The sequence below is a fragment of the Arachis ipaensis genome, chromosome B3 (assembly GCF_059453495.1).
Source record: "Arachis ipaensis isolate K30076 ecotype BB chromosome B3, ASM5945349v1, whole genome shotgun sequence".
NCBI lineage: Eukaryota > Viridiplantae > Streptophyta > Magnoliopsida > Fabales > Fabaceae > Arachis > Arachis ipaensis.
The window spans coordinates 15,513,157-15,539,946 of NC_142438.1; the positions used below are offsets into that span (position 1 = coordinate 15,513,157).

At 35.8% G+C, this 26,790-nt stretch overlaps 4 protein-coding genes across 7 annotated transcripts; 2 read left to right on the plus strand and 2 right to left on the minus strand.

Moving 5' to 3' along the window:
* Positions 1 to 678: 678 nt before the first annotated feature.
* LOC107629775 (SNARE associated Golgi protein family) lies at positions 679 to 4,959 on the plus strand. Its single transcript, XM_016332661.3, has 7 exons — positions 679 to 1,429; positions 1,524 to 1,576; positions 1,771 to 1,863; positions 2,093 to 2,316; positions 2,923 to 2,989; positions 4,127 to 4,237; positions 4,376 to 4,959. Exons 1-7 carry the CDS (start codon positions 1,015 to 1,017, stop codon positions 4,397 to 4,399), a joined length of 987 nt encoding a protein of 328 aa, XP_016188147.1. The 5' UTR covers positions 679 to 1,014; the 3' UTR covers positions 4,400 to 4,959.
* Positions 4,926 to 15,410, minus strand: FANCM (DEAD/DEAH box RNA helicase family protein). The gene is made up of 23 exons (XM_016332656.3): positions 15,077 to 15,410; positions 14,714 to 14,981; positions 14,285 to 14,428; positions 13,982 to 14,064; positions 13,795 to 13,909; positions 13,589 to 13,680; positions 13,458 to 13,512; positions 13,243 to 13,364; positions 13,054 to 13,167; positions 12,015 to 12,208; positions 11,633 to 11,763; positions 10,925 to 10,985; positions 10,761 to 10,831; positions 10,344 to 10,393; positions 10,116 to 10,281; positions 9,858 to 9,985; positions 9,414 to 9,746; positions 9,221 to 9,275; positions 8,285 to 8,668; positions 7,746 to 8,168; positions 7,556 to 7,607; positions 6,880 to 7,020; positions 4,926 to 6,248 (listed from the first exon to the last, which is right to left on the minus strand). The coding sequence occupies exons 1-23, from the start codon at positions 15,128 to 15,130 to the stop codon at positions 5,768 to 5,770; spliced, it is 3,717 nt and encodes a 1,238-aa protein (XP_016188142.1). The 5' UTR covers positions 15,131 to 15,410; the 3' UTR covers positions 4,926 to 5,767.
* Positions 15,411 to 19,144: 3,734 nt separating this feature from the next.
* LOC107629776 (uncharacterized) lies at positions 19,145 to 20,093 on the plus strand. The gene is made up of 2 exons (XM_088509359.1): positions 19,145 to 19,345; positions 19,719 to 20,093. The coding sequence occupies exons 1-2, from the start codon at positions 19,282 to 19,284 to the stop codon at positions 19,946 to 19,948; spliced, it is 294 nt and encodes a 97-aa protein (XP_088365485.1). The 5' UTR covers positions 19,145 to 19,281; the 3' UTR covers positions 19,949 to 20,093.
* Positions 20,094 to 20,839: 746 nt separating this feature from the next.
* Positions 20,840 to 26,373, minus strand: LOC107629774 (uncharacterized). 4 transcript variants are annotated; one of them, XM_088509358.1, is made up of 7 exons: positions 26,129 to 26,373; positions 24,701 to 25,559; positions 24,395 to 24,464; positions 23,805 to 24,061; positions 23,210 to 23,326; positions 21,527 to 21,584; positions 20,840 to 21,373 (listed from the first exon to the last, which is right to left on the minus strand). In XM_088509358.1, exons 2-7 carry the CDS (start codon positions 24,800 to 24,802, stop codon positions 20,916 to 20,918), a joined length of 1,062 nt encoding a protein of 353 aa, XP_088365484.1. In that variant the 5' UTR covers positions 24,803 to 25,559; positions 26,129 to 26,373; the 3' UTR covers positions 20,840 to 20,915. The 4 variants fall into 4 exon arrangements, with proteins under 4 accessions (XP_088365484.1, XP_016188144.1, XP_020973931.1 ...); XM_016332658.3 differs by having other exon boundaries at positions 24,701 to 24,843; positions 26,129 to 26,358; XM_021118272.2 differs by having other exon boundaries at positions 21,527 to 21,578; positions 24,701 to 24,843; positions 26,129 to 26,310.
* Positions 26,374 to 26,790: the final 417 nt, after the last annotated feature.

Below are 26,790 nucleotides of genomic sequence, written 5' to 3' on the forward strand. Positions count from 1 at the left end.
GAATCAGCTGCTGGTTATTGCAGTTTTTTAGCCAAATTACATGTAAACTGCTGCACCCTCTAACGAATTAGAGTAGTCGCTATTTCTTCATAAACCGTTGGACCTTATAGCAATTTATGCATTGTGGAATTTTTTTATAAACCACGATACCTTCTAACAATTTCTGCATAGCACAAATTTTAATGTAATCCGCACTATCTTGTAACGAATTACGTGTAAATTTTAAACCGCTACAACCTATAACAATTTACATAAAATTAAAACAGGATAAAGTTGTTAAATTCAAAACCAATTTAATTTATTTATATAACTTGTCCTAAAAATAATGTTATAGTTAATGCTTAATTTTATTTTTCAATTAATGTGCTAATAACAATATAAAAGATATATTAGATCAAAAAATTTGTGGGAGTCAATAGTTTTTAGTTTTTATCAGTACAAATATTAAATTATTTTTAATAAATAAATTTTATTAATATATGTATATAAATTTTAAAAAATATGAGTATAAATTATATTAATTTATGTATATAAAATTTTAATAAATATAAATACAAATTATATATTTTATATATAAAATATCTATATAAAATATCTATAAATATAAATATAAATTATTATTAATTAAATATTAAAAAAATAATATTTACGGGTGATCAGGTGATCTAACCTTTTTTTGTAAACCCTTGCGGGAAAAAGTAATAACACGAGTACCTGAATTATCGTTGACACAACAAACTGCGTGTGTATTGGAGGAATATTCCAGACGAGGCATTTGGACTTTGGAGCGATAATAGATTAGGGGAGAGAGGGAGTCTGCTTTTAAAGGGGAGCCACAAAAATAATAATGGGAAACGCAAACACATGAATCGAGCTAAGAAGAGTGAGGCACAGCAACAGCAAGAACCTTCCTTCCTTCATCTTCATCTACATCTTCATCCATCCACACTCTCCTCTTCGCTTCTACAACTGCACCGTACAGTGTAGCCGGCATAGCTAGCAATAGCATATGCTATGACGCGCACACTCTCATTGCCATGCCTCTCCTCTTCCATTCTTCACACTCGCAAACCCACCACCTCTTCTTCTTCCTTCATCTTCACTCCCCACGGCCATGGGCACCGCCGCTTCCACTTCCTCTCTCCATGCTCTTCCCTCAAGCAGACCAAGAAGAAGCAGCAGGAGCAGCTCCGCAAGGTCACCACTGCTCCTTCCACCATCAAGCGTCTTTTTAGCCCCAACGACGACGTCGATGTCGACGCCGATAAGAACAACGAACCTGACTCCTCCTCCTCCTCCTCCACCTTGACCGGCACACTCCTCGCCGGTCTGTTGCTTGTCGGCACCGTTGGCGGCTTTGCCTCTGTTGGCTATTTCTACAAGGACCAAATCAACTCATTCCTCAGTCAGTTCTCCGTCTTCATCGAAGGTCTAACTGATTCTGACATCCAACCATTCTTCTTCTTCTTCGTCTTCGAATTCTTCTTCTGTTTTAACGGTTTTGTTTTCTGTGTGCGTGCCAGGTTATGGTCCAGCTGGATATGCATTATTTGTAGCAGTTTATGCTGGATTGGAGGTATCATTTTCCTTCCTTCAATTTCAATGCTTAATGCTTCATATGCAAATTCGGTGTTGTTATGTGCACATTAGTTTGTTCCCTTCAAGTTATATTGTCTTTCTTGTCTCTATCATTATATTTTTGTTTTCGTCTTCTGCTGTGGATGTTGTTTTGACCTGACTTTTTGTGTTTACATTTTGATGTTGTCTCAGATACTTGCAATTCCTGCTATTCCTTTAACAATGTCAGCAGGACTTCTTTTTGGGTCTGTTATTGGCACCATCATAGTCTCCATTAGTGGAACAGTGAGTCAATTTCTTTTTCGATTCATTTGTGTTGGGTCATTTGTTTGTATTGACTACAAATCTGTGTAATTATGTCGATATTTTCTTGTTTCAAGTTAATGCACTGTTGTTCATAAGTATACTAATCATTAATTAAGAATCATGCTATTTGATCAAATACTTTTAGTACAATTACATATATAAGTGGCAGCAAGTGTTGCTTTGAATCTAATACTTGAAGGGATTGCAGGTGGCAGCAAGTGTTGCTTTTTTAATTGCACGATATTTTGCTCGTGAGCGGATTTTGAAACTTGTGGAAGGAAACAAGAAGTTTCTTGCTATTGACAAAGCAATTGGAGAGAATGGGTTCAGGGTTGTAACCCTGCTTCGTTTGAGCCCTCTGCTCCCATTTTCTTTGGGGAATTATTTATATGGATTAACATCTGTCAAGTTTGTTCCATATGTATTGGGAAGGTATGGTGCTTATTATTAGTTAATATCAATTTTATACTGATTTCCGTTGTGTTTTTAAACTTTATGCTACTTATCTGGAAATAATATTTTGTATTTAAAACTAGTTGTGGAAAAGTTTCATAAGTTCTTGTGTCATTAATGCTAAAAAGTAGACTGGATTAGAAAACAAAATTTTAACTTGCTATGAATGGTAACTTATGTAGGCAAGTCTTTACGCTACTCAATATTTCCTATAACAAGTGATGCAACACTTTAGCGACTCTAAATTTTGACAGTAGCCTCATCTAGATTCTAGTTGAATTTGGAAGATGCACTGGCTTTCCAATGATTGTTAATGTTTTGCAATGTTATGAACTGGTGGTAAAAACTTAAGACCACAGCTTTTATGATCAGGTGCTTTCCGATGAATTTTATTGTAACAATTTCAACTAGGCACAACTTCGTGAAAATATGTTTGCATTGATTCATCAGAGGTTATTTTATTATAAAATGCCATTAATTCATTGTGCTCTAAAAAAATTAAACTGGGAAATCTGTTATTAAGTTTATATTAAATGGAATTGCCCTGAATGTCAAATTTGAAGCTAACTAATGATTATCATGCAGTTGGTTGGGGATGCTTCCAGGAACATGGGCTTACGTTAGTGCTGGTGCTTTTGGAAGAGCAATAATTGTGAGTTCGCACTTAGTTATTTAAAAAGAAAATGGCATTGTGTTCTTGTTATGCTAGTACTTTAGTCATTATCATTTTATTGCTTTGCCCTACAGTACCTTCATGTTGTTTTGTTCTCTTCATCTTTTTTATGCATATTTCTTGGAAGGAATATGAGATGGTGTTAAAGGAAGAAATGGATGATGCTGAAAGGCATGTTGGCATACTGTTTGGTATCTGTTTTCATTAACAAAAAGTAGATTACATTGACTTTCCATGAGATTAGGTGATATTACATAATGCACCCTTCTATTTTTAAAAATATATACTAACTTCCCATAAGATGTATTTTTAATGACACTTTATGATCCTGTATTTTGTAAATGTCACATTAACCTCCCATATAAATGCGAGGTTAGTTTAGGCATGAAAAATTAATAGGTGCCATCTGTATTGTAAACCAAATCTCAAGAGATCAGTGTATTTACCCTTGATCGATATTGCAATTTCACAAAAGCTCATTGGAAAACCTGGTACAGCATTCCTTGGCAGATCTACAGCAAAACTTAAAAAAGTTAAGGTTATGTGTAGAAAGATTAATTTTCGATGGGAGATATAGTCAGATCAGAGTGTTATGGGCATTAGCATATGAAGTATACATTGTTAATTTTAGTGGTTGGCACTTTATGCACTTTATGTCCTGGTTGGATGACATCCATAGCTGCAGTAGGTATCTGTTATATGGTATCAAAGTTGGTTCAACGAGTTTATGGTTTCTTGCCTCCTATATGTCGATATTCGTTTGTAGGGGAAGACTGTGACATCTATTTAATTTGTGATGAATCTCAAGTTCTTTAAGGCCGTCTCTCACTCAGATTATTTCAGCCACAAGTTTGTCTTGAATGGATAACTTATCTGCCTGGACTACACCAGGAAAAAGGGACATAGGTACAAATGAATAGATTACACTTGAAAGAGTGAAGGCAGACTATGCTAAGAATCCTAATATCCTGACAGGGTGAATGAAATTATGTTGGTGAAATCATATATCGTTTGTTTACACTAGTTGCTGTTTTTAAATGCAATAGTTGTTTGCCTTCAGGACCTCTGTTAATTATTGATTGGCTGCTTGATATCACTTGTGCTTTTCATTGACAGCAAGAAGAATCTGATCTTAATGTACTTGGAGGAAGCAATCAGCTGCTGACGCTTGGGCTAGGACTGTTAGCCACTGGATTAGCTGCTGCATATGTAACTCGACTTGCAAAGGTATTGCCTAATGATAGTCGCATTTGCAATTTTGCATTCTAAGATACATGCAAAAGTGATCATCATTGAGAAATAGAGAAGTAATTCACTTGTTGCATTACCGAGCCTGCGATCTGACTCACCAGTGTTAAAATGCAGGATGCTATAAAGGATATTGAGTAGTCTTTAGAGAGTAGACAGAAGTCAGCATTTGCCAATGAAGACAAAGTCAACTCAGCATTGGGAAACTGATGTCTCATAAATAAAGTATCAGTAACCAAAGATAAAAATAAAAATGAAAAAAAAAAAAGAAATAAGGAAATTGATGTACACAGCACGTCTTTGTAAATTAAAATATTCTTGTCGATGAATTAAGGTTAAGGTAGGAAGGAAAATCATGTTTCCCTCTTGTACCCCTTACATTGTTGGAATAGTTTGCCTGCGTCGTCTATAATTCTACAACGTGCTGGCAGAAAGGGAATATACACATAAAAGTAAGTCAGGTTGCTGAGAAGTGGTTAGGGCTATCGAGAGACAACGAAAACCTGAAAAACCCGCTGAGAAAACTTCTTGTTAGTTGTTAGGTAGGTAGTATGTACTGGTTTTGACTTGTTTCATTTCTAGGTTTCATTGATAATTATATGTATAAAGAGTAATTTTATTTTTCAAGAACATAATAAACTTTTGTTTACTATTTTATGTGAAAATATAAAATAAAAATCACGCAGTTACTTTTTATTAATGTCTCCTCAAATGGGAGTTTAGTGTCACTAGGAAAATATTGATATCCATCTTTTGTAATAAACTAACTATAATTACAGATGAATCGACATAATGATCTTATGTAAAAATGAATAAATATCCCTCATGATAAATAACAATATTGCGTGCTGTATAGCATTAACCAAAAGCCTAGTGATATGATGTCCATTTGTTGTGCTTATAATTCATCACCATATCAACATTGGGATGCTGTGTAGTCCCCCAAGCTCCCAAAGAAAAGAAACAGAACAGGGGAATCCGAAGAGGCCAGATCGCTAGCCACATGAGCCTCGACAGCACAGTCTGGGCTACATATGGAACCTGTGGACTCAGCCGTCCTAAGCATGCAGCGGAGCGCTGAATGAACTTGATGATAACCTTCCATTCTCACATAAGAGCCCATGTATCTTCAGTACTGTTAACCAAAGAGAAAGCATCAATGCTGTCTTTCACACCAGATTCTCCCCAGGCCAGACACCGTAGTCAGCACCAGACCTCTCCAAATTGCAAATAGCTCACTATGTAAGACATTAATATTGTGACAGTAATCCAAACAGCCCTTGATCCATTTACTTGCGCTGTCACAAATGGCACAACCAAAGCCAGCCAAATACCAATCAGTAAAAACACTCCCGTCGTAATTGACCTTAGCAATGTCCATAAGAGGGGGAGCCAAACAACATTGGGGCGTGAATCCACATAAATGAATATACAAAAAGGTGAATCATAAAGATTTATCTAATCTAACCAATATACAAAACGGAAGTAGCAAGCTGCATCAATTGTTTCTCATATGCCGAGGTCAAACGATGGAGCCCAAAAGCTATCTTCCTTCAGAGAGGGAGGTAGAGGGATTGCATCTTGCTTCTGAGTTGACAAACCTAATTTCTTTTTATGAAGTGAGATTGCTTGTGCCTCCAACTCATCAAGATCAAGGTCGTTATAAAATTGATCATCACATTGATAATCCACAGTAAAATCAGGGGCATCCACCAAGTCTTTCTTTGATTGAAGTGCAAATTCTTGTTCAAGGTTCATAGTTGGAAGGTGTCCTCCTGAATGATAAAGGGACAATCTTTTACGACTTGTAACGTTTCCTGTAAGGGAACTAGTTGAAGGCACTTTTTCTTGGTCTATGCAGTTGCCATGAACATGACTCATTACTGTCTTGCCTGAAGAGCCCCCACTTCCATTAGTAACACTGTCAGGGCTGAACATGGCAGAAGAGCTGTAACTTCCATTTATCTGCGTTTGACTAAGCAAAGAACGCCTGCAGCAGAGTTGATTCTAGTGAGTCATTATGCAACTTTAATATCAAGTTGACAAGATTCTATATACTACAAACTAGCAAAGAAAGAAACAAGGATAATACAAGAGGTAAAGGTATGTACATTGTGAAACGCCTCACTAATTAGTCACAAGGTTTCTCTTTGAAAATGTGACATTGCTTTTTTAAAACATACACTAGCCTCGTCTCTTATCATTCTTATCATTCTTCAATTTCATCTAGTGATTTAAAAAGCAATTTCATCTTATCATTCTTCAATTTTTTTTTCTTCAAGCTTAATGGTTGATTAGGAAATTTAAACTTTCTTTGTCTTCGTAGACTCATTGATATGCCAATTATTCAACAGAATCACCCAACCAAAGGTCAACACCTAACATTACCTATACTCCGACTAATCTGTTCAGTCGCTTGTTTTTATCTTCTTATTTTCATTAATTCATTTACCAAGTTTGAATCCTGCAATCTTATTCAAGGGAACAAGTGTAGACCACTTGAACCAACCAATCCACTTTGTTTATTTTATAAGATGAATTTATGAGTTATTTTGCTACCATGTCTGGAATTATGCATCCTCCTATGGAAAGCTGACAAATGAGGAATATGAATAAAATACCTGTAAATTGCCATCATGTCCACTCTACTAACTTCAGGCTGACTTTCTCCTATAGGGTTTGTCCTGTCATCAATGAAACTGTCATAAGAAACATCATCTTCTCCATCTTCGTCACTAGATACATTTGCCTCTGCAGAAACCCTGCAGACATTGAATAGCTCATCATATTGGATATGCTTTCACAAAATGTCCATGATATATGCACATTCCTTGCATAATATTTCAATATATCTTTTAGGTTGAATATAATGGTACTAGAAATATCGCAAATTTTGATTTTGATTCCTTTTTTATTTTTGGTTCAAATTTTGTACAGATATTTGGTTCACTTCCTACCATATTCTGGGTCGTTTTTTATTGTTAAACTGAAATAATATTCTTTTTACATGTTTAACTCATTTAAATAATAGTTTGAACTTCTTGAAACAAATTCATCATAAGTTTTAAGAACCAATAAAATTTGAAAATGTTTGGATCAATATCAAAAAACAAAATTATAGTCAGTCAAGCAAATAGTTATGAATTTTGAACCAAAAAACATTTAATCCTATCTTCAATCATCAATGAAAAATATGCTAACTTCAATGTTAATTTTCAAACAACTACAACATCATCATGATCATCAACAACAACATTGATAAATGCAAGATTCGGCGAATGTTTGGCTTAAACTTACTCAGCTTCCTCCTCAATGAAGTCTCTCACATCATTCGTTGATTTCCTTTTACCTAAAATGCAAAAGTAGGACAGCTTAACCTCTTAGTTTTCGCATATATTCATTATGGAACTAGTTAAAAATTATGTTCAACGTGGTAGAAATACTTCTACATTTAGTTCAACAAAGGAAAAGGGTGCATCAGACTCACCAAAATGACTTTGAACATGCTTATATCGGGTGGGATCATTGTTTTCCTGATTAACTTTGCTGTCACCATCTGCAGCTTTCCGCAACCTTTTAAATTTGCGCAAAGGTTGAATACTTACAGTTCCAGGCATTTTACCAGAGCTTAAATGTGATTCTTCCCTGAAGCTTGGGTCAGACATGTGTGAGTGACCTTCCTCAGTTTGGGAAATAATGATGCGTCGTCTTTTAATTGCAGAATTCTTCAACTCAAGTAAAGGAGTTCGAGTTCCATTATCTACTGGAGAATCAGAGACATTCTTTCCAGTACTGCCCTCAATTACAACTTTTTCACTTCGCATAGAACTCAAGGGACATGTATCCTGTTCTTCGTGGAGTCGAACAGGCAAAATACAGTCTCGAATTATAGACTTGCCTCTTGATTTCTCTGGAAAATTAAATGTTTCAGAAGTAATTATATGTCACTGTGAAAAAACACACTCAATCGTATAAAAAAAAGTCAAATATAGTGTGCAAAGGTACATTATGATTGAAGACACTAACCTTGTTCATCATCAACTGGAGACTCTGGAACAACACCACTTGTAATGAAATCAGTTAAGCGAGGACTAAATTCTCCTTCTCTAATGCCATTAATGCATACATCTTCTGGAAACAATGAAGTCTTGACCAAAAGGTTGGTCGTTTCACCAGCATTATCTCCTCCATTTGATGCACTTTTATTAGCAACCGGAGTCTCGGGAACTATCTCATCACCCTGGAGTGAATCCTCTTCATGCTCAATCAAGTCATCGAAAGTACTATCTTCTTGTATAGTTAGATCAATAGTATCTTTGGTTTTAATCCTCAAAGGATGGGAATCCAAGTTCATACAATTTACGGTGTCAACATTCCTTTCCATTGTATGCCTATAGCATGATTCAGTGTCTGAAGTAGAAGATACAAACAATAAGAAATTCCCACTAGCTACTGAATTATATAAATTTCACATGTTTTTTGGTATTTGGGAAATCCTCACACAAGTTGAAAATGCTACTTCACAGAAAAGGATAAGTCCCATCAAGAAAGAATTAATATGGAAAATGAAATCTGTAGTATTGCACCACCATTTTTTTCTATCATGTTGACAATTTTGTGAAACATAAATTGAAATGACAATAAGAGGAATAATAGCACACTTAGAAAAGCAAAATATTATGGAATTTTAACCCAAAAACCTTATATTTTTCACATGAAATTGCAGAATTATTTCACAACAAAACACACACACACAGAAGGCGCGGAATAAGGTGGGGTGGAGAGAGAACAGTTACTCCACATTTTTTTTAAAAAAAGGAAAGATAAAAATGAAACAAAATTAATCCCCATTCCGGAATCACATTGGATACTTTATCTAAAACAGGCCTTGTACTTGGTGTGTTGATTCTTACAGTCTTTATTGTCCAAGTTAGGGCAGAAAAATGAACAGATGATAAGTACCATGTTTGGCCTCAGAAATGGAAAACGGCTTGCTATTTCCTAAACACGAACCTTCCTGAATTAAACAGAAGGCATCATCATTTTACTGAACAATAATAAAATAAGAAAAAAAAACAGACCATAGCATGACTGTGAATCTATGGTCATATTTAACAGTATGGTAGTAACACTAATTTAGGAAAGGATGTAAAACCTGAAGAGTAGTTTTGTCATTTCCGGGACACATTTCTAATCCTTGCAAATGCTGCATTGCGTCTATAAGCATCATTGTTCTAAGGGAATGCTTCACTTTATGAATTCTAGAAGGAAAGGTTTGAAAGTAAGGAAAGGCAATGAGAGACAATCTACTTGTATTTTCCTCAGTAGAATGGAAATACATTTTAAGTAAATCCATTTCAGCAACAGTGAGTTTATCTTTGGATGGAGAAAATGGAAGAGGGACATCTTTCACATTCTTTTCACGGGGAATAAATTTCTCAATTGACATCTCAACATATTGAACTTCAGGTTTGAAGACATGGGGAATCTACAAAAGTATTTAACAGGATTTAGATGATAAGCATAGTAGACGTGCCAACATAAACAAAATCATAAAACAGAGAATAGAGGAGTTTAAATTTATCTAATAGTTTCCAACCATTCTTGGACTAGGATGAAAGTTGAAGCTATCTACACCCCCATTTCGCATGTGTTTACTTATAGTCTTGCTCTTTGCCTTCTTCCGCAAGTAGCCATTCAACTCTGACCCTTCACAAGCTAAAATTAGTAAGAATTGTTAAGGAATCATTAACAAATGCTTAAACTTCTGTAGAACATGAAATAAGATTTCCCCATCAACATTGATTGCTTCTCATTGTTAACAAGCCAATACACAAAACTGGAAACCAAAGGATATCAACTCGTCCATCATGCTTTCTTCCAGTTCTTCCCATTCGCTGAATCATTCTAAGTGGTGAAATATTTGCATCAAAAGATATGACAAGATCAACTTCCATTATATCTAGACCTTCTTCACCAATTGATGTAGCAACAATAACATTGTAGGCACCGGACCGAAATTTCTGTGGTAAACATTGTAAGTATATGAAAGAGTTTTAATACTAATACTAAATGAAACACTTACCTTCAGCACAGCCTGTTGAACTTTTTGGGACTGACCTTTCATTGCTTTCCCTGTAAATCATTAAAATGAAAATATTCTTTCATGAATGACATAATAATAACAATGAAGGAAACAATTTATATTATCAAGGATAAGATATTTCTTATGAATAAATAAACAGAAGAAGAAAGATGCATATGTCAACAACAATTTAACAATTAGGCAAAAATAAATTAAGAGGGGAGGACGATGCAATCCGCTTCCAGTTCTGGATAGAGGCCACAACAAAGATGCAACAATATATTCAGGAGGACAAGGCTGGGGTGACATACCTCAGAGTTAGTGTTAGGCTGGCTTAGTTTGTTTTACTTTTACCTCTCGTGTTTTTTGTTTTTTGTTATTATTTTAATTAAAAAAAAGGAATGTCACATCAAATACCTGAACTTTGACCAATAAACTCTGTAGCTCTGACTGGTTCCCCAATGTTTCCAAGTGCACCCATAATGTCCCTATTGTATTATCATTCAAAAAAATTCAATTTGGCAGAAGGTCATTGTAAACTACACAGAATAAGATACAGAAATCACACAATTGTATTTTACCTGACACTCTCTCTATAATTGGAGAAGATAATCACCCTTGAACTTTTGGGATCATTGGTTTCTGCAAGCACAACAAAGATGGTATTCACTGATGCGCATTACATCCATTTGCAAATTTTCTGGTTCAGAAGAATAGAATAATGCTTTTTTCACATTATCAAGAAGCAATACTCCTTAAATCACGGATAGGGTGACAAATAATTTTTATAGTACTAGAAAAAGCATTCTGCAAGTTTTCTTGCTTCCTTAGTTCCTTTGTTTCTTTCTATTATAAAACCCTCATCTCATCAATTTCAACTTTCAGCAAAAATTCATAAAATTAAGCAAAAGGATCATCTAGAGGAAAGTATAGTAGAAAATATAAAAGCACCAAAATTTGATCATTTTTTCATATTCATCTTAATTTTCACAAACTCTGAAACATAATACCAAGCCTCCTTAATATACACTTCTTACCAGCTAAACATGAAATAAGCGCAAGGGCATCTTTTTATAAAATAACCAGCATAATAATATTGCCACATACATCATTCTGGCAGTACAATTCTGGCGACAATTCTTTTTTTTTTTAGCATTTTTATTTCTTTTTGTTACATTACTGTCAGCACTCAGCAGCATAAATAAAAAAATCAACACCCTTGATATTGATAAATGATAATTAACCCAATTATTAAAATACACATAATTGACAACAGAAATTTTACATACTGAAATGATCATGTAGTACTTCTAGCATTTTGGAGAGCTTAGGACTAGATGCTCCATGAGACAAGCTTTGCTGCATCAGTTGCCTTGCTTTCAGCATAACTTCATTTTTACTCATATATTTTGCGAAAAACCTTGTATTGAAACTTTGACGAGGTTAGCATAGAACAATAAATGCAAAAGATAATGAAAATATCCTCAGAAAGCCCTTAACGGGATAAATTTACTAACGAACATACAAGCATAGGGACCAACAAAATTCAAAATATTTTAAAATTTCTATTGCATACAGAGTAGGTTTTAAAAAAAAATCATATCTGTATATAATAACCAAAAGCAACTTTTTTTATGCACACTTATGTATAAATGTATAACAAGGGCCTACCCTTGCTTCAATTTTCTTTCAAGCATTTCTTGTGCTGGCCTTACTCCATGACTTGAAAGTAGCTTATGGATGTAATAAAGAGTGATAAGAACCCCAAAATACCCTTCGACATCTACATTGTTGATATTAGAAAGGTCTTGCCTATGTCCTTGACGAAACTTTTCCCTTATTTCAAGTAACGTACAAGGGCTCAACTGTCAATCATTCAAAAGATAAAGTGTAATTGGTGATTAACGTGTCTAATCAAGTCTTCGTAGTTATAGTTCAGGCCAAAAGAAATGTTAGATAACAATGAGAAGAAAACGAAGCTTAATAGCAATAGCTAAGAAAAACCAATTAGAAATAATCAACTTTTTAATTGTTCATGCAAAGCAGTTGGATAATAAACATCAGGGACAGGCATATAATTTCCTAGAAGCTCGGCAATGTGACTAGAAAAAGAAATGTCCATGCAGTCGAACAAGTCTAAAGGAATCCAAACGGGGATCGTCGTAGAAATTACAAATTTATGAAACAATGCTACTAATCAATGCTCCTGCCATATCACTATCACTGTATTGAACTTATTACTCAGAACAGCTCTGGACAAACTATTATTTAACATCTTGGGTGTAACGCACAAAAAGGCTTTCTAAGTTGACAATGGGTGTCGCGAGAACAGTTTGACAGAAATGTAGGAAAGAAAGAGAACAGAAAAAAGACAAGTATAAGCAAGGACTTACTGTTGTTACTTTCCAGTATCATATATGTTAAGGATTAAAATGCCTTATTTATTGTTAAACATTTCCAAAAAATTATCTGACTATGTTTACACCCTATGATTTTAATAGAACTCATTAAAATAAAAAGCCAACTTTAGAGTTTAAAATGGTTCTTCAATAGGTGATTAATAACAAAGGGGGAGAAGAAGCACAATCCATTCTTTGAGGAGCTTCAATGAAAACATTGCTAACTCGTGTAATTATTTGCTATTAAAAGGTAAGCAAGAAAATCTGAAACCAGGAGAAAAATTAAGAAATTAGTAGGTAATGAGCCATACAGTACGATAATTTCTATTCTGAATGACCCCAATATCATTAAGCCTTGCTACTATTGGACGTATGACATCCAAAAGCTTATCATTTATTTCTGCAGCATCTTGGCCCATTGCAACCTGGTAATATGGAGACAAAGATCTCAAAAAGGTAAACATATAACCTTAAATTCCACATAGGTATGGGTTGACTACCTCTACCAACTCTATCTTCCTGTTATGAACATATGGGATAACGTCATGGTTAACTTCACTGCGATATTCAAGCTTGGAGACATGAAGATTATCAATAACATGCTGGACTGTCTGCTTCTTTGCTGAATATCACACTTAGAATTAGAGCACAAACTGGTTTTTCAAGTAAACAACAACCAAATTAGAATTTGGTTAATACCAAGTTACCAACATACATCCTGGGGTTGCAGTTAATGCTAATATTCTAAGTTGCACTGGTACAGCCATCAGCTACAAAGAAAGACAACTGGGATAAATCAACTTTACATAGTATAAATGAAGAATAAACATGTACTGAAAAACAAACCTCACGAACAGCTTCACAATAAGAGTAATTTCCTGTAGCTCTGTGAGCTTCATCAATAACCAAACACACCAAGTACTTTACTAAGCATATACCTTAAATAAATCACATCATGAACAAAGTCAGTGGATATCAAATGAAACAAAGCACAGAATACAAAACATTTAAATAATTATCCAGATAAATATTGAATAGATTAAGAACTTCACCAGAATGAATATCTTTCTCCAACACTTGTGGGGTGACAAAGAAAACCCGCTTTGTTTTCCAAAAACAAGCTCTTTTGGGAGGACTTATTTGACCCGTCATATCAATTGTCCATTTCTGTAATTATGTTCACCCAAAAATTTTCAGAATTATCCTTCAAGGAAAGATGAAGGAGAAAACAGTTCCTACCTGGGGTATTCCAACAATATTATGGCATGCTTCTATCTGCTGCATGACAAGTGGTCGAGAAGGAGCAGTAAAGACTATTTTTCCTGTTGCAGAAAGAAACAGCAGAAAGCAAATATGTAAAAGGAGCCACCCTTGCATTAGGACTTGTGTTGCAAATTCTGAGAATGGCTCTCTCCTTGCATTTATAAGGATGTAAAACATACCAATATACTTGTGTTGCACGTAAAATTGGCAATCACAGACAAAGATATAACCATGTATAAAAAGTTGTGGATCCACAGTGGCAGTTACTTAAACCATTACCTTGAGGAAACCATCTGAAGTAGTTATACATAACAACAGCAGCGATAAGTGTCTTGCCTAATCCTGTTGGCAATGCCACCAATGTGTTTGAAAAAAGTGCGGATTTGGTGATGGCAAATTGATAGTCGCGGAGAGGAACATTAACTGCAAAAAAAAAAAAAGTAAAAGAAAGCAACATCGTTCTTCAAGCTGAGGTGAGCTAAAAACATCTCATAATACAGTATGGATAATCCCTAAGGATAATCAATTATCTATCTATCTATTACATATTTATCTCTAACTAACCGGACTACCAAGAGAAAAATTAATCATGACAAATTCCTCTCTAGATTTTACACTCTCCCTTGGCTTCTCCTTCATCTGAATTCTATCCGCAATTTCAAAATGAACACTTTTAAAATTTAAAAATTAATGAGAGAGACAAAGTACCAGGGTATATCCAAGTTTTGGCTGCGTCGGCATCAATGTGGTGGATGGCGGAGGTTGGGACTTCTTCTTCTTCGTGTTGGGCCTGAAGCACTGGGGCTTCCTTCTTGGCAGTGACCACAAACTGATCGAGAGTGGATTGCCGGGATGAGTCGCCATTGTTTCCCTTCGCCTTCGCCTTCCCGTTTGCATCACAGCCACTGCTGCTAACACACTTGCTTTGTTGGCAAACGACGTCGATTTCTCTTGCAGCTGCTTCCCAATCAAACCCCTAAAATTGATAACTAAGCAATTCAGAGAGAGATAGAAAGCTGCTAACTTAGGTAGTAACCAATTGTGAATTACCATCGAATTCCATATCCATACCTCATCATCATCGTCTATGATTTCGTAAGGGTTATTGGATGTCATTTCGATCATTTCAGATTTCAAAACTCCCACTCCGATTTTGGTTCATCAGCAGCGAGGAAGAGGCTCGGTGACAAAAATTAATAATTAAATTAAAAAATGATGATTATGATTATGATTATGCAAAGGGACTCTCAGCCACAACTCGTACAGTGAAACCAGAAATAAAATTTCAATTTTGGCGCTAAAGGATTCTCTGGCGTACAGCGCAAATTTTCGTTCGCCGTGTGGGCTTTTGTGTTTTGGGGTCCGGGGAGCTCTGGAGTCGCCATGTGCTTCGAATCAATAATGGCCCAACAATAAAAACAAGCCGATTTATTCACCTTATCGGCTTATTCTTATTGTAAAACTAATCATTTTGTTCACCAAAAAAAATCTAATCATTTTAATTTTTCTTACATAAAATAAAATAAATATAAAATTACAGGATTAGAGCAGAAATTTTAAATGATAATCATTATTGTGTTCAACTATTCATGAACAAAATACATTCAGACAAACCATAGATAGAAATATTAGTAGTTGCCTTATATGAATTGGCCTAACATAACTGTTATGGCCCGGCCCAGTCGGTGCATTGTCCGATCCGGTCTTTTGTAAAGGAGGACCCGACCCGAGGGGCCGACATAGCAGGCGTCCCACGTTCGAACCACGACCCGGACACTGGCTCTCCTGTAGCCAGTTATATGACAATTGGGAGAGGAAGCTTTCAAGAAGGAGACCTCCCCTGTGGAGTCCGTTTTACTGACAGGGTATATATGGGGAGGGTTCTACCCCTCTTCCAAGGTACGTCACTATCTCACTTACTCTTACTGCCATCTGGACAATTTTTCTGACTTGAGCATCGGAGTGTCATTGCAGGTGGCACCCCCTCCCCTTTTGCACCCCAGCAGCTCGGAAGGTCGTTCAACCTCACGTCTCGCTCACCAGACGTAGATCCAGGCCGAGTCCCACCATCTTACCCGGAGAACGCCCTCGACCCGTCCGGTACTCGAAGTACCGAACATTGGCGCCGTCTGTGGGGTCTGTCCTCAATTATGTTAGGTCCTGTGGAGGCGGATGACGGAGGCGAACCACGCGGGGGAGAGATGGCTCCCCGAACTGGTAGGGTGGCATCTGTGGCTTCCTCCCGCGAATGTACAAGGTCCCCCCCGCGACGACCCGAGCTACCCTCGCGCTCTCAGGAGAGGCGCCCCTTTGGAGGAACAGACAGTGACAGCGCCAGAATAATGCAGGAGCTGCGTCACAGGGTGCAGAACCTAGAGCGCGAGCTAGCAAGCCGGGAGCGCTACCAACCATCTCCTGGACAAGATCAATCCCGATCTCCTCGAAGGAGAGGGAGAAGTCCCCAAAGAAGTCGTTCCAGACGCACCCCGAACCCCCGATCAGAATCGAAAGCCAAGAGGAAAGCAGGGAGTTGCCAAAAAGACTGCGAGATCCCCTAATTTACACTCGACCTCCGACGAGACAAACCGCGGAGGAGAACCGGGAAGACAGCAGAGAAAGACCAAGGAGAACGCGATGTCCCGTAATCATGCATGAAAGTAAGAATCTTGAGCCAAGATCAATCGAAAAATGTCGACAAATGAATGATTGGCCAAAATGGGAAGAAGCCATGAAGGCTGAATTAGACTCACTTGCAAAACGTGAAGTCTTTGGACTTGTAGTCCGTACACCAGAAGATGTAAAACCTGTTGGATATAGGTAGGTATTTGTGAGAAAACGAAATGAGAAAAATGAAGTTGTGCGCTACAAAGCTCGACTTGTGGCACAAGGTTTCTCACAAAGTCTCGGTATAGATTATGAAGAAACGTATTCCCCTGTAGTGGATGCGATAACGTTGCGTTATTTGGTCAATTTATCTGCATATCATAAACTACATATGCATTTAATGAATGTGGTAACAACCTACTAATACGGCTCATTAGATCGGGATATCTATATGAAAGTCCCTGAAGGACTAAAGATGTCTAAACCATCCAATGAATATTCACAAATGTTATACTCAATCAAATTGCAAAGATCTTTATATGGTCTAAAGCAATTTGGACGAATGTGGTATAATCGTCTTACTGAGTATCTGGCCAAAAACGGATTTAAGAATGATGATATATGCACGTGTGTTTTCATAAAGAAAACTGCATCTGGATTCATTATAATTGCTGTGTACGTTGATGATTTAAATATCATTGGAACTCCTGAAGATATTCCAACAATTATAAAAACTCTAAAAGAGGAGTTTGAGATGAAAGATCTTGGAAGGACTAAATTTTGTCTCGGCCTGCGAATCGAGCATATAAAAAAATGGGATATTTATTCATCAAACAACATACACAGAAGGATTATATATGGATAAGTCACATCCCTTGAGAAGACCTTTATTCATCAAACAACATTCAAACAACATACACAGAGAAGATCTTTATTCATCAAACAACATACACAGAGAAGATCTTGAAATGATTTTATATGGATAAGTCACATCCCTTGAGTACCCCAATCTTTGGATGTGGAAAAGGATCAATTCCGTCCTAAAGAAGAAAATGAAGATATCCTTGGTCATGAAGTACCATATCTTAGTGCCATTTGAGCACTAATGTATCTTGCTAATAATACACGACCTGATATATCATTTGCTGTGAATTTACTAGCAAGATATAATTCCTCTCCAACCAGAAGACATTGGAGTGGAATCAAACAAATCTTTCGATATCTTCATGGAACGGTTGATATGTGATTGTTTTATCCCTATGGATCCAAGTCACAATTAGTTGGCTATGCAGATGTTGGATACTTGTCTGATCCACATAAAGGGAGATTCCAAACAGAATACCTATTCACATATGGTGGTACAGCTATATCATGGAGGTCCACGAAACAGACGATTGCAGCAACATATCCTCTAATCATGCTGAAATACTAGTGATACATGAAACTAGTCGCATGTGTTTTTGGTTGAGGAGTTTGATCCAATATATTATGTCATCATGTGGACTGATTGATCAGAAGATAGCTCCAACTGTCCTGTTTAAAGATAATACAACATGCATTGCTCAACTTAAAGGCGGATACATCAAAGGTGATAGAACAAAGCATATTTCTCCCAAATTCTTCTTCACTCATGATCTTCAAAATCAATGGACAATTAATGTCCAACAGATCCGCTCAAGTGATAATCTAGCAGATTTATTCACAAAGTCACTCCCAAAATCCTCCCATATTTATACTATTTTTCTCTTGGTCAGATTTTTTTCCCATTGAATTTTTCTTGACAAGGTTTTTAATGAGGCAGTCCCCATCACAAAGGATTTTGTACTCTTTTTCCTTCACTAAGATTTTTTCCTACTGGATTTTTCTTTAGTAAGATTTTAATGAGGTATAATTCTAAATGGTCATCCAAGGGGAGTATTGTAATAAGATAGTCTGAGGTGGATGCCCATTTTCGACAAGACTCAAATTTCCGAAAAGAATCTTATTTAATATAGTTTGAAAAACTACTAACATATACGCCTATAAATAGAGGCCTTTGTTTATGAAAAAAACACAGTAATAATAAAGCAAATATTTTTTTTCTCTCTCTTATATAAAACATTTTTTTACTTTTTTTATTCAGATACTACTAATATAATATTAATATATTATCTTTATAATAATATTAATAAATACGGATAGTAATATTTTTTTATTTATACTTTATTTTATTACTTTTTCTTTATTTATTTTACAACAGAAAAGTGTACTTAAATTACCAAAATTACATAATTACCGTCAAAAGAATATTGTAAAAGCTAAAACGCGCATTAAATGTCATGTTAAAGACCAAAAGTGGTAGACTCAGATAAATCCTGTAATAATTAATACAATCTTACAATCTCATCTTATGATCTCAACAATAATCTGAATGAATTTGGTAAGTGCTGCTGATCTAAAAATTGACACCCCAAAGCAGCAATCTCTATAATCCTTTCGAAGAATAGAAAAACTCCCAATATTTATTGATTCCATGCTTCTTAGTCTTCCCCCATATCCAGATCCGTTACCAAGAGTTTTTTAATCTCAAACAAACTTTAAGATCGCAATCGGGATCGGGCACTCGAAGTTAACACTTCAACTTCATTTTGTTGTGTGTGAGAGAGAGAGAGAGAGAGAGAGAGAGAGAAGGCATGAGATCTCTGCCATACCCAGTTCTCTTAGCCTTGATCTCTCTGCATCTGCAAATCCTTTCTGGTACGGTTCTTTATTCATGCTAATTTTTAGGGATTAATTACCTGCTAAATAGGGTTTTCATGTAGGCTTTGCCGATTGTACTGATTAGATTGGTCTCAAAATTTTTGTTCACTTCTTGTTTTTATTTATATTGTTTTATGCTTAGAATTTAGAAATTTTCATAAACCTTGAAAATTTCACCGTGTTGATGACATGGTAGTAAGCCTAATATTCTGCCTTGAAATAATAGCTTGATAGCTATGACTTTGGGATTTATTATTCATGCATAAGTACATAACATAACATAATACTATTGGGAATCATAAATTTATTTAATTATCTATATAGTTTCTTATGGTTATTACTGGCTCATGAAAGTTGGGTGTTCTTGAAGGACTTGTTGAGGCATCTGGTACCAAAAATGAAGATAAAGATGTAAGTCATAAAAGCTCTATGGGGATCAAGATAATTATAGTATGCCTCAGTGTGGTGGCTCTGTTAGCACTATCTGTTTTTCTTTTCAAATTATGGCAAAAGAAGAGGAGAGAAGCGCAGCATGCTCGTCTTTTGAAGCTGTTTGAAGACGATGATGAACTTGAGGTTGAACTTGGTATGCAGGATTGAACACTATTTCATACATTTTGATTTTTATTGAAGGGTTCCTCTGCTCTATTCTCGATTTGATTCGACTCTAGCTCAGGCGATTTTGAATGTTGAAATCAGACATTGAATTCTTGCTTTGTCCCAAGTTGTTTCCTCTCGCGGTTAAGCAGCGGCTGGCCATGGAGGACTTTAGGATTTAATTTTGTCAGTTGACACAGTAACTCCGAGGTCTCTTAGTTTGTCCTGTACAAATATATTCATAGTTGATTTCCTTTTGTACCATAAAAGTATTAAGGCATTCATACTACTGATCTGCAAGTATTACACTATACAATTTGTTACAATCATATATCTCTTGTTCTTTTTGTTGGATGAATACAGTTCAACATAAGGAGGTTGAGACGTGTATTGTTTTTCTGGCACTCTTGCAATAAAGTTGTGGAAATTTCGTTAGCCTGTGTATCTTTCAGCTTTGTAAAATTGTATAACTGAATGGTGCTCTGACCAAGGCCAAGGAGAATCATTTTAACTCCATATTCTTTTTTCATTGATAATTTGATAGTGTTTTTAATAGTTTTGCAATGTGAACACTAAATTGACTGAGATTTACCAATTGCAATCCAAATTAGCATGTGCTCTTTTCTCTTTTAGTCCTTGATTTAAATGGCTAAGACATGGCCACTGGTTAATACAAAAGAACATTTTCTTTTTTCTTTTGTTTCTCATGATATCTCACTATCTCCTTTGTAACTTATCAATAAGTTGCTGTATGTTCAAAACGAGATTTGAACTTCCATCACTTGCTTAAATGGGCTAATGAGATGTTTGTTTCTTTAAATCTAATTTCTGGAACTTTTGTTTGGCTTTATTTACCCGTGTGAAGCAAAATAAAACAATAGAAAAAAAAAACAATGCAAAGCCGAAAATAGGAAATGTATACTATGTATAAAGTATTCAACACCAAATCATATTAGCCTGAGGTCTAACATTAGGTTGCATGGTGTTGGGAAAATTCCCAAGATGGTTGCTTAGTACATGAAGATGGAATCCCAAAATTCAGTATACCCCTTAACCATTTGATCCTATTTACAAGTTCCTCCAAGTCCAAAACTGCTGCTTCTATTGTGTTGGAAGACATGGAATTCAAACCAAGGTTATCGCTGCTTCTCATCTTTTTTGAGGGATACTCATGATTATTGGATTCACCATTTGTGGGAATCCTTTCCGTATTTCCAATTGATGCATCCATACTGTGTGAACTTGAAATGCTATCAGAAAAACAAGTTTTTCTGATTTTACTGTCAATTTCATCAATCTCCGTACGGTTTCCAGCAGTGTCAAATTGCTTTCTCTTCACTATTGAATTCTGAGAAGAGTGTGAAGAATATGTCCTTACTGCAGGCTGACCAACCTCCACTGCTCCGTCCGAAGCATGGATGTTAATCCCTGCAGTGTGGTTTAGGTGAAACAGAAAATTACAAGTTCTGTTCAAATCTATAGAAAAGAATGTCTCAACAACCAGAACAAAATGCAAAGTCAGTTAATTTTTTTCCTCTAACCATTTGATAGTCCCTAAATGTATATTTTGATGCTGTTTACCTGTACTTCGTGGATTAACTATCTCAGCACAAACACGCCCGTGTCCACCCTCCTGCAACTTTTGCACGTTAAGTCGTTAACAAATCTTTGAGAATACAAATTCGGGAGAGTGTAAACGATCTTAACAAAACAATCTTCACGCAAAGCAGAAAACCATATACCATATTAAGACAAATGATTAACGGAAACAAGGATTGCGATAATTTTAACTATTCAAAAACCAATGAGGTCAAGTGACCAAAATTACAAAATTTAGATACCCATGTGACGTACCCAGTTGATGAGAAAAGACCGTAGTTGTTTTTGCTTTAGTGTTTTCAAGTTTCCATTGTTTTGATTCTTTTCAAAAAGCATTTTGTGCAAAGCAGAATTCCTCATTTTCTTATCATACACCTATATGCATATAACCTAATTGTCCATATATGCTATTTTAAAACAATTAGGCATGGTTTCCTCACATTGAGATTTCATTCCCCAAGCCTAATTTGATGAATGACTCTTTGCAAGAGTAAATCAAGGAAAAGAAAGCTTTGGCAAAGATAAGGAAGAAAAAACACTGGAAAGAAGAGAAGAAAAACAAAGAGGCAATAGAAGAGCTAGGGTGACAGAGTTGCAGAGTTGAAAGCTTCTTTCTTAAAAGAGGGAAGGTTTCTACTTTTCCAGTAACTGGAAATTTAGAAGTCCAACAAAACACATCTTTGCACATCATTTTCATTGTTAATGAAAATTTATACAGATCTCTCGGGTGAGTTGTTGCAAACAAGAATCAACATGCGTTTTAAACCATAGAGATGCATACAATGATTACAAACGTATCATTGTTGCTTTTCCACAGCAAACAAATGACTATTAAAACTGTGCCACTAGTTTCAAACCCCACATAGTCTCACAGATCCTTGCTTTCTCTTTTTCAGAAACATCATTTTTCCTATGAATAACTGAGTCCACAACTTCTTAACAAAAGGAAATTTATTAGAAAGCAAAACATGTGTACTGGAGGACAGAAAAACAAATCCTCAAAAGCGAAGAACAAAAGAGAGAAACTTAACAAAATAAAGGAAACTACTAAAAGCTAGCTGTATAGTGTATAGCATCTGCAAAATACTTCTGCCTTCAAGAAGACCATGTGCTGAGCACCAAAGAGAAGCCATAGAATAAATTCAACAAAAGAAATTCAGAAGAAAGAAAATGCTCTTAATATAGGCAATCCTCTCCCACCCAATAATAGCACATTGCCACAATATTTTCATTCTAGAAACCAATTATGCAGAAAGCTCATATACTGAACTTAAACAAACCTAAAGGCTCCATTATAAAACAGATAATCCTAAAGAAAATGAAAGTTGGGCAAAGATGAAATAAGTAAGGCACGAACACAGCTCTATATGGGACAAACATGTCTACAAGTGAAAACAATACCAATAACATTTCCCTGGTGAAATTTTTTATTCCAAGCACATAAGGACATTCAATCAGGTTTGCCAAATTTGAGGACCCAATTGAAATTGAAAATAAAAAGTAAATAATATAATCATTTTAACTTTTAATATCATTTAAGTTTAAAATATGGTATAATGTAACATCATTTCACTTATAAGGAGTAAATATCATACTATGTATTGAATATTAATTAATAATTACAGATAGAAAGATAAGCCAAATTATGGGATTATAAGTACTTACAGTGGGCATAGGCACTGTCCAACCCTTTTCCGGACACCAATCCAATGAAGGGCGCAGGTCCCTGCTTGAAGCTACATCAGACATCCCCTCGCCAAATGGAACTGGCAGCAGATCAATCTATAAGGAGAATTCAGGCATAAGTTGGATATACTAATTATGATATTTGCACTACTAAAGTACCTACAATTATATGGATAATTGTTCTTTGAAGAAGAAAAGGAGTAGGCAAAGGCTAAAAGTTCAGTGTAAAATTTGTTCATTGGATAATACCATTAGAAGATAGACAAAGATCAAGTAGAAGGTTCAAAACATGGACTTTCAGTAAATCTGGGAGATGAACTTGGATTTTTTGGAAGGATTAGGACAAAATTCAACATGACCAAAAGTTACAGCAAATAAATTAGAGTTTGACCATCGGAAAAGAAATGAAGTGCAACTTACGAAACCTTCTAGAAGATTGAAACAAAAAAAATTATAGCTTTTGTTAGACAGGACGAATCCTGGAAAATAACTTTCCTTTCCATGGTTTCTAGAATTTAAAGCTAGTTAAAAAGTATCACCTTAGCCAGATAAACTGCAAGACAAGAAGTATCACCTTAACTTGATCATTTCTCAGTATTTTAGTCACTCTTCCTGACCAATAGCAATCATCTTTCCACCAATCAACCAAATCCCCCACCTTCCATGTGTTATCAACAATAATGATCACTCCTGAGATGGCACTGATATCGGGCTTTTCACTTTCTCGATAGATGGTAGGAAATGAAGGTCGCACCATCAACTCCATATTGTATCTCTTTGATTTGCTAATACTAGTTGGGCCCTTCTGATATAACTTGGTCCAAATAGGCTCTGGAAGCAAGTAGCATAGCAATTATAACTAAAACGTAGGCTTGCAACTATCATGGTATATTATAATTGCCAGGCATTTTAACTTTACCATTTACTAAGGCAAAAGAAGAATGATGGGATTCTATGACAAATATGTCAATAGTTAAAGTATTCATAGTAGGCAATAGCAAATAGCAGCCAACCTAGAAAACACTATATTTTCTTTTCAAGAAGACGCATTAATTTTGAAATGGACCCAAGTATGAGACACTATCCAATATAAAATAAAAAGAACTTACGCTACACAGCATATGAACGTGCAATAAGTTGAGTTTTAACTCCGAAAAGACATACTTTGGTCAGGATAGTCAATATACTCCAGCAGGTAGGTGACCATATCATTTTTCTGGCGAATTTCTCTGATCTGAAAGAAAAGTGGTAAAAATTAGAAGGTTTTATATATACAAAATGTTATATTCTTAATATAAACTCAATTCTAGATTTTCCTCAAGAAAAATGATGAGCATTAATGGAGCGCCCTACTGCCAATTGCCATATGTTTTGCGAAAATTTGCATGCATAAGAAAAAAAAAAATGTTTTGGTCCCTTTGTTTAGAATCTTATCTCTGCAAAAAATTAGACCAGAGAAGAGATATACACCTTGCACCGAAACCATGCACCACGATAACCTCGCTGGAAGGACTTTGACTCTAGTGAATCCCCAACTTGAAATTTAACGTTGTGCAACTTTAATGGAGGCATTTGCACTCTTCTATACTTTTTTCAATAACAAAATCTAAGGGCTGCAAATGTTATTACAACTCAAAGTGTTAAACAGCGTACTCAAAGATCTCTATCTGTTTGGCTACTTCAGAAAGCAAAGTCCGAGCCAACTGAGCCAAGTTCAGTTGGTTTGGAATTTAGGATGGGTTAGTTCACTTTTTGCCTCCCATTAGGCCCGAAGCCCAAGCCCATTTGTAACCAAGTGGAGAGAAAGAAAAGTCCAATGCTTCTATTACCCCGGGGAATAAAAATGGGTAGCCATGGAGTAAAGCATCAAGCGTTTCACAGAATAATCTATAGCCTATGAAAATAAAATACCAAATACTATAAAAATCATGTAAGTTCCAAATACAATTAAGTCGCCACATTGCAAATCCTTAGCAATCTTAAAATGTTTAAATTCATCAAATCCGATAATCTATCTCAAACACTCATTTGTGTATGTTCGGGGTGAGTATGAGACAGATATGGGGCGGGGCAACCACTACCCATCTCCGCTCTCATATCCAACTAATTATCATCAAGTAATACCTGTACCCACCCCAAAACCCAGTCAACAGTTGAAAAACCCGTCCCATTCGGAGCGGAGTAGGTCAGGTCGGCTCAAGTTGTCATCCCTATTATGCAGGGTCCGGGTAAGGGCCGCACCAAAGGGAAATAGAAGTTACAGCATTGCAATGCCTTAGCCTTAATGATTTTATTCAGACAGCAACGAGCATATTCTCAGAACTGAAACCTAATCACAAGGGTTAAAGTAGCATTTGATCAAATGACTTCATCTTATGAATGTCTAGACTCTGGAATGTCACTTATGTCCGATTTCTTCGGAACCGCAGGCATCCAATTGTCATAAATGATAATAGCAACAGTCTTACTCTACTAAGGATAATAATTCTAATACTAATAAGCTTCTCAAGGTCATCCCAAGAAATATGCAAACCAGAAGAAACAAGAAAAATGCACGTCTAAAAATAACCCCCTTTTGAACATGGCAACTAGACTTCCAATGCAATTTTTTTAACAAATAATCCTCAAAATATCTTCAGATAATTACTAGACTATAACATGTTTCATCAGTCATCACAATCCTGCTTTTCAGACAATACATCAAGAAGTAATTCTTAGGCATAGGAAAACCTAGAGAGAAAGGGAGAGAAGGAAAGAGAAAGAAGAGACCAGCGACGATACTGCATTGATCAAACAAAATCTCAAGCTGGATTCTACAAATTACTATCAAGAACTACCCGCGGGGGGGGGGGGGGGGGGGACAACTTTGTTAGAAAGAATTACAGATGGAAGAGAAACCTTGTCGCAAACCGCAGCCGCCGCTGTTGATAACAGGAGAAGAAGGCAGCGAGATTCAATGCGTTACTGACTGCGTTGCGGCCGATGTTTGGCGGTGGCTGTAGCTGCCGTCGATGGTGGAGGAGTCGTAGATGGCGAGTGAGGGTTTGGGCTTTGCTTGATCTAACGAAATAGGGCGGGCTGGGCGCATAACGAAATTATGACGATAAATTAATGTTTAACTCTAGTTCAGACTTTCCTCGGTTATCATCCTCCTCTTTAATCTAAAAATCTTTAACTTTATTTAAGTAGCAATAATAAATAGGGTAAATAAGGGATATTAATTTCAAACTTTTTTGAAAAAAAAAAGTTAAAAAAGCTTTTAAATTTAAACTCTATATGATTTAAATAAAAAATATATTAATTTTATCTTCTAAAACGTTAGTTATCTAATTTACTTATCTCGTTTACCATGTAAATAATAATACATCCTAAATTAAAATAACATATATATATATATATATATATATATATATAAAATTGATTATAGTGATCATAGACTTTAAAATTAAAATCCTAAACCCTAGAAGACAACGATGAATAAAACGAATGAAATAAAATATGAAAAAAAAAAGACAATTCAAATAACAAATACAATTATTTTCGTTATCATTCAGATACTA